The sequence below is a fragment of the Lates calcarifer genome, linkage group LG5, assembly GCF_001640805.2.
Source record: "Lates calcarifer isolate ASB-BC8 linkage group LG5, TLL_Latcal_v3, whole genome shotgun sequence".
Lineage (NCBI taxonomy): Eukaryota > Metazoa > Chordata > Actinopteri > Centropomidae > Lates > Lates calcarifer.
In genome coordinates this window covers 20,365,119-20,373,319 of record NC_066837.1, presented here as the reverse complement: position 1 = coordinate 20,373,319, position 8,201 = coordinate 20,365,119, and the positions used below count along the sequence as shown (strand labels likewise).

At 37.8% G+C, this 8,201-nt stretch overlaps 1 protein-coding gene across 2 annotated transcripts; it reads right to left on the bottom strand.

The window, feature by feature from the left end:
• Nucleotides 1–3,690: 3,690 nt before the first annotated feature.
• Nucleotides 3,691–7,704, bottom strand: LOC108886078 (galactosylceramide sulfotransferase-like). 2 transcript variants are annotated; one of them, XM_018680694.2, is made up of 3 exons: nt 7,664–7,704; nt 6,855–6,985; nt 3,691–5,227 (listed from the first exon to the last, which is right to left on the bottom strand). In XM_018680694.2, the coding sequence occupies exons 1-3, from the start codon at nt 7,664–7,666 to the stop codon at nt 4,081–4,083; spliced, it is 1,281 nt and encodes a 426-aa protein (XP_018536210.1). In that variant the 5' UTR covers nt 7,667–7,704; the 3' UTR covers nt 3,691–4,080. The 2 variants fall into 2 exon arrangements, with proteins under 2 accessions (XP_018536210.1, XP_018536211.1); XM_018680695.2 differs by lacking the exon at nt 7,664–7,704 and having other exon boundaries at nt 6,855–7,114.
• Between the last annotated feature and the right edge of the window lie 497 nt (nt 7,705–8,201).

Below are 8,201 nucleotides of genomic sequence, written 5' to 3'. Positions count from 1 at the left end.
CCAGTGTCCACAGTTGTTACATAATCACGTTTTTCTAAAGTCACCATGAAGGTCTGCATCTGTGGAGTGAGTCATCCTCTGCCCTTTGGATAGCAGAGGCAGTAATGCTGGACTCTGGCTCCATCTATTGTGCTACTCAGGGAAAAGCACTTCTACAATACTCAAGTCTGTGAAAAGACACTTGATTGAAATATGGGGAAAGTAATATGGGAAAAGTAGGTATGTTTATTCCCATTCTGATGTTTCAGGATTGACAGTTACCTCAGTGGAAATGCTGAGCTGACATCAGTAGACAATTGTAGGTCTGATGGGGAAATCTGAAAAAGAAAATTGACAGAATTAGCCAAAGTTACAGAAATATTTGACCTCTTAGAATAGTACCATACTTCTACAATAGTAGAAGTAATGAATAAAATTGGCGGCATTTCCCTTAAAACTCATAATTTTCTTCTTTATTATTATTATTTTAACTCTCAAACAATATCGTACGACAATATCACATAGACAGTATATTGTTGCAGTACCTGACCTGATATGATGCTTCAGTGATATATATATCAACCCATCATAAATATTGCAGCCTGCACCATTAAATATATCCTTGTGTAGCAGTATGTTGCTAGGTTTGCACTCCATTCAAAATCCAGGCAGATATATTTGGTGTGTTTTCAACCTTTGTGATCCCACCCAGTAAAACTTAGTTTGAAACTATGCTTGGTCATCCAGCTGGAGTTTGCTAAAATTGACTCTGCAGTAGGTCCTACAAAATGTCTGTTTATGTGCAGTCATTTGTGTTCACTTCATGTTCCACACAGTGCTATAAATTCACACATTGCCAACAATAACTACATCACAGGCCTCCATAAAGATTGAGTGCAGGGCTATCTGGAGGTCAAATACAGCACTTTGGATTACATCATCTACAGAGATGGAAATGAATCAGTTTCCTTGCAAGCTCTCATCTATTTTAATAAATTTTTTTCTCACTTGACAAACACTGTAGGGGCCAAAATGAACAACCTTGGACTCTATGGACATGGAACACTTGGGAGAATTTCAAAAATACAAGTCTCTCTAACACCAGGCCAGAGTGAGATTTGAGAAACAGCAGCAAAAGCTGATATTGGTTTTGTCACATCTGAAGATAAAAATGTCTTTCTGAAGTGCACAATGGACATAAATTAATTGTTTTCAGCAGAACATCCATCTATTATCTATACCTCTTATCCATTAAGGGTCGCAGGGGTGCTGCAGCGCTATCCCAGCTGACACTGGGCTAGAGACAGATGACCAGTCCATCGCAGGGCTGACATATACAGACAAACAACCATTTACACCCACGGGCAATTTAGACTCACCAATTAACCTAATGTCTGTGGACGGGAGAGAACCAACACAGGTGCAAGGAGAAACACGCAAACTCCACACAGAAAAGCCCCAGGCTCAAACCTGGAACCTGAAGCGACAGTGCTAACCACTGCACCACCCATGCCGCCCCTTCAGCAGAACAATTACAGCATAAAGATATAGATTAGCACATGGAGATGAAAAGTGTAGTTAGTGAACTGGAAACTGACTATATTAGTTTTACTTAAGATTTTTAGAAGAATTCTGTAAAAAACAGCAGTGCAAAGTTTTCTTTTGTCTAATGCTGATACATTCTCATTGAAGACCAAAGAAATACTAGTGAATGCATCATCAGCCAGTCTTGAAACCAGACTGATGAGTAGCATCAGTTGATCATTAACAAGAGACTGTCAATGATCAACTGATGTTGTACAACTTCTGCCAAGTAAAAACAGAGTGTAGCTGGGCTGGGCAGTTATTATGATGAATTATTTATCTGTCTTTATGCAGAGGAAGAATGTGAGTGGTCAACAGTTTGAAAGTTTTCCAAGCTAAATGTGTCAAAATCATAAAACATGGCAACAACAATGCCACTGTGATAATAATAAAGAAAATTGGGTCCAGTGCATCTTCACTTGTTGATTTCTTTGCACCAGCAGTGAAAAGGACATCAGTAAAAGTAATTCAAAATTTTGGTCTCAAGAAGGAAGGCGCTGTTTAAGAGAAACTTTACAGTACATGTGCCACATAAACTCACACACCCACCCACAAAGTATATTACTTTCAAAACTATTGCCAGCCTCCAATAAATAGAGCAGCTGAGCACACTGACTTATCACAGATACCACATATCCAAAACCAGTAACATTCTGGCTGCAAGCCCACTTTTCTAACCCTCCAACTCCTCATTTGAGTTGCAAATTGTCTCCAAAATATGTGAATCCTTTCATCAGTGATACCATCATCACACAAAATGATAATTAGCAGTCTCTAATATCAAAGACTATAACTTGGTATAGAGTTTGAGGAGTGGTTCTGGAGCCTGGTACCACTGAAAAACACACCAAAATGATTTTATGACTGCACAACTGCTTTTAAGGACAGTAAATATTCTGCTGGCAGGCCTCTGAAGACAGTTTCAATGATCAAGGTAAAGAGGACAGAAGGGTCAGTACTGGAAAGGGGATTTTCAAATAGCGTCGCATTCACTGTCAATATTATACAAACTGCAGGCTTTGGATTCTCTTCACTACATCTTAAAATGGATCTACAGAAACCAACGATTTCAATCAACATGCAACACAGCACAGGTTTTGCAGCTCTTTTTAGTGAACTTTAGTGAAGCTATTGTGTTGTGGTCCATTTTCAGAACTTTTCTTATTTCATTTTTTCGCTTTTGCTTTTTAACTAATGCATTAATGAAAAGTGAGAACCGTGAAAAAATTGTTTTAGAATTCACATCTGTCTAAAAATTCCCTTTTTCCTGTCTGTCAAATTCTAAATCTAATGTGAATGCTTCTAGTAGGGAACAATAGACTTGTTAGTCCTATTCTCAGCAACCATGCTAATGGCCAATGACATTATTGACTGTATTCCTTGAAAAGCAGCCACATGTTCCTGCAGCACTTTAACATCATTTTGCAGACATAACTTGATATTACTGCAATAATCTCTGAAAATTATAATCATCTGTTATCCAAAGGAATACATAAGGCATTTGTTTCTTTATATAAATACCTCAGCTTCTGGTGCCTGAAGAAGCAGTAATGAATGTAGTTTAACACTGTGTCTGCACAAGTTGAAAGAAAACCTACTGAAACACTGTACATTTATAGGTATACATACAATTGAGGCTTTCCATTTAAATTAAGGTCAAACAAACAAATTTGTGAAGACTAAAGAAATGAGTGTGTGATTTTAAGTGCAAGATAGCATAAAAGGAGATTAAGCTTTCCAAACACAGAGGCTGCATGAATAATACCAGCATTTAATTACAGATGTGGATAGGATTAGCATTTTACAGATTAAAATTAAATACAAACAGTTCGTGCTGCATATATTACATTGTAATGTCACACACAACCACAAACACACACAGCAAATACAAAAAGGAAATAAGTAGTTATACATGTCCATATACATATACATAAACATATACACACATTGCAAGCAGATGGCACAAATTTCAAACTGAACATGCTATCATTTTTCCTTGCAGCTTTAACAGAATATGGAATGGATGGAATACAATAAATGGCACGTAATATATTATTATTTATTTTATGCCAGACAATAAAAAAGAGGCCTTCAGGGCAAAATCAAAATAAATACAGTGGAATTCAGAAAACATCACTCACTAACACGTTCACTTTTCAGTCATTTCTCCAAAATGGTAAATGGTAAATGGAATGCACTTATATAGCACTTTTCTAGTCATATCGACCACTCAAAGCGCTTCACACTACAGGTCACATTCACCCATTCACACACACACATTCATACAGCACTTGTTCTTTACACACAAAGTGCTTCCTAACATATTCATACACATTCACACACCGATGACACATCAGGGGCAAATTAGGGTTCAGTATCTTTCCCAAGGATACTTTGGCATGTGGACTGGAGGAGCTGGGGATCGACCCACCGACCTTCCGATTGGTGGGCGACTGCTCTGTCTCCTGAGCCACAGCCGCCCTTAAAAAGCTCATTCATCTTTTGTCTCGTGTTTCATCACCAGTCAATGATATTCCTTACATGTCCCCACAGCTTAGTAAGCCACAGGTTAACCCCCAAGTCTGTTAGATATTGAATTTCTGGGGTTAACATCTTTCGGCACAACTCCTGATAGGCTTTGTCTACATTTTTATTCAAGTTATATCCCATGATGGACTTTTCTCCGATGGGCTGCCATGGCTGCATAGCCTCCTCATGAATGTTTCCAGCCTCGACAGAGTGACCTCCCTCAATGCAGATCTTCACCATCTCTGCATTCCTCCTCCTGAGCTCTGCAACATCCTTTGTCATACGGTCTCTTCCGTAAGATTCCACTCTCTCCCAGAAGGTCAGATTAAAATGTTTGTAAAGCCTCCAGTCAATGCTGTTCCACTGCAAGGCCTTCGCCCTCAGTTCTGGGCTCAGTTTAGACACAGTGGATTGTTTACGGGAGTTGAGCTTGAAGAAGAGGAGGTCATCCATCTCCCAGCACAGGGTATCCTTGAGCAGGATGAGTGATTCCTCAAAGTGCTCCATTATCATGACCAAGTGAAAACGCTCAGCAATGAGCCTGATGCTCTTTTCTACACGTGGGTCATCTGGATCCAGGGTGTTGTCCTGCCCAAAGTCAAAGAAGAGCAGGTTCTTCAGGTAGAAGGAGTTAAATCCATCCGAGCTGAAGTAGAGGTTGGGATTACGCAGGAACTCAGCCACCTTATGTTCACCTGGTATCCTCCAGGTCAGAGGAATAATGCGGCTAAAGTAATGGAAAGACGATTCAAAGAGCTCTGCAGGATCTCGCAGGATCGTGATGTAGAAAGTGTCTCTGGGCAGCACCTTGGCCACCTCAGCTGCATTGAAACGCATGTGGTTGCACATGATGTTAAAACACATTCCAGATTTATAGCCATGAACGTGCGTGCGTTGAAAAGGTGAGGGGTAGGAGAAGTCGTTTTGACTGTTGGGGAAGGCAAATTTGAGTTTGTGCTTCTCTCCAAAACGGAACAGAATATTGAGGAAGGTGCTGCTTCCTGTTTTATGGGTCTTCATAAACATGATGTCTACTTTAGGAACACAGATGTTACTGTCTTGTTGTAATACATTTGTAGTTGACTGGGTGCTGTGTTGGCTTGATTGGGGAGCACATGAAAGAGGCACTGGAAACCTAGAGAGAAGTCAGCATATGGTAATTATTTAGAGTAACCACAAATTGTCTCAACAAATTTCCATTCTATTTTGAAAACAATAATGTAATGTCTACTGGTGCTCAGCAGATAGAGTGAGCCAATACATGTCTTTGTGTTATTTTTTCCTAAAAGTCCAAGTTTACAGTGTTTTTCCAAACCTTATTCTCATGAATATTGAAAGCCTCAAGCCTTATAAGACAAGCAAAATGTAAAAAAGATAATTCAACTCTTGATTTAATTACACATCCCTGTAGTGAACAGAGCTTTAGAGGGACAGGTCATCAACAAAATGACAAATTTGTTTTATCCTAATGTCACTTATAACACCAGTGAAGTTTGAAGTCTAGTGATATGACTTCATTTTAGCCCCCTCAATTTTCTCTTAGATTGATGTGCACGTCTGTCACCACAATAGTAAACTCATAATCCTCTGAGAGGCTATGGACAAATTTGTAATCCAACTTAAATGATTTAAGAGTCAGAAATTCACTAGCGAACAGTGTTTATTTTATGCTTAAAATGCTGAGATGTGATTTTTTTTATACGTTTACTGTACAACATCTTCTCAGTTAATATATCAGAGGTACAAATGCAGTTATTCTCTTCTCTTTTTTGGCACGGCAGAATAGGCAACAACTTGATAAGTGGTGGCAACGAATAAATAAATGAATAAAAGATGACAATGAAATACTCAGAAATGCGCACAGAGAAGCACAAAGATTCACTGACTGTAAAATTGCTCCGGGGCAAGTGCAGTTTTGTGACTTAGTTAAAATGTGGACTTTGAAACTGAGGTTTATGATTTACAGCACAATTCATCATTTGTAAAATTATTACTAGTATTGATGAAATATTAACAGTATTACACATGAGATAGAATCCTTTTATAATATTTTTGGGGACATGTTTTGAAAGTCTTCACATTTCTGTCATGTATGGTGCTTCAGTAAAAGCTGAGATGAAGCTGTATTGGCTCACTCACTATGTGTTACATTGACAAGCAAAGTTCATAAGCAGTTAAAACAGGAGGCTGACATTACATTATATTTATATAGATAAATAATCAATTTACTAAAAGATAAAAAGTGTGTGAGTCTTCCTTACTTCCCATATGAATAATAGATGATTTGAATAAAACTGCAGCTTAGGAGTTATAAAATTCATATTAAGCAAACACATTGAATTCTATAGTGATGAATATTCAAATGGTTTGCACATTGGTTCAAAGTTCACACAGTCTGTCTGTTTAGGACAATTACATTCAGGGCCATTGATGTGTTTAGTTATTATTACTGTCTATAGATGAGGTTTGTTAATATAATTATTTGGCTGTCAAATGCTAAAATTAGAAAATACAGCCTACATGAGTAAAAAGTAGAGTAAAAAGGATTTAACAAAGTTACTGTCCGTTTGTTACTTCTTATAACATTTTTTAAAATCTCTGACAATATCCTGCATCTGGCTGGGCTACACTTACAGTAAAGCCTTATTTTACTGAAGCCTTTATTTTCTTAATAACTCCCAATACATTTTTAGTAGGGCTGTTATATTATTTTAAGCCTTTTTGCACTAAAAATGCAAAGTAATGCTGAGAAAGATTCTTACTCTGGAGGACTGAAGTTGATCTGTACCGTAGAAAGACAGTAGAGCAGGATCATACTGACGAGGAAGCAAACTGCAGTGGCACATTTGAACATGAGCTGCCACCGCCATTCTTGGAGCATGGTAACGAAGAACTGAAAAAGACCACTCTGTGAGAAGAGGAAGAACGAAAAGACAAAGGGAAGGACAAGTACTATCTCTATCACACTTCCCTCCACAAATAATTTATACAGACTTCTGTATTTCGTTTAGTTCTAGTACCAGGTCATTGAAGGAAGGCATCTGTTGAAGAGCAGCCCATGACCTCTTCCACATGCTTATTTGCATCTTTGAGATACTTTCTCTCAGGGGGAATTACATTTGCAAAACAGATATTTTTGGTCAGTAGCTGAACATAAAAAAATTTAAAAATTTAAAATTTAAATGAAGTCAAATAAACTCTTGTACAGTAAACTCCTAGAATTTTTAAAATGCAAAATTGGTTTCCTATTTTCTTTTCTTTTCCTTAATAAAGTTGTACTGGCCACATTTGCTTCTATGGTTTTGCCCTGCTCTTTACAGAAACGGCACATAAATACAATATCTTTAAACTCAAATGAAAACACATATCATGTTGTAACAGAAAACATCACATATTCTCTATTTCATTTGAATTTTTATGACTTCATTATGTTCAAGAACATAAAATACAAGACATTGACTTGCATGCAAAAAATCTAAACAATCACTGGTGGGCTGCGAAAATGTAAAATCCTACTAGTAATTTTGATGATAATTGAAACATCACCTGGAAAGAAAAGGAGTAAACCTACCATTGAGGTGGCTTGTCAGTCGCTGGCCAGTCGTATTGAATTTCTTCCTGCCATGGCTGTGATTCCATATCTTATCTTTTTATGGCCCTGTTTGCCTCATTGTTGCCTGGTTGATACCCTGAGTCCAAACTTCTCCCCGTAACTAAATCAGGAGGATATTAAAACCCATCCTGGTATCAGGTTTTGTGTCCCAAAATGTGTGTGTGGTGGAGGAAAGCAAAGAAATGGTAAGATGCAGACATTTCCACCTGTTGTGGTTAATGCAGTATCCTTCCTGCTCAGCAGACAGCCTCAACTCCTGATTCAAGAGTATTTTACCAAACCAAGGAGGGGTTGATGAGATCAGTATGCAGAAAGGCAAAACATTTATGGTGTATATACACACCCATTACATTAGTGGACCTCAGAGATTAGACTGAAAATTAAAATGTATAGTTAAAAGTGTAGAAGTGAAGATAATAGTTACCCTTTACCGTGCATCTCTTGTTTATTTAATATTAATTTACTTGTCTTTTAGGAGGAAAATAATTTTTGATTT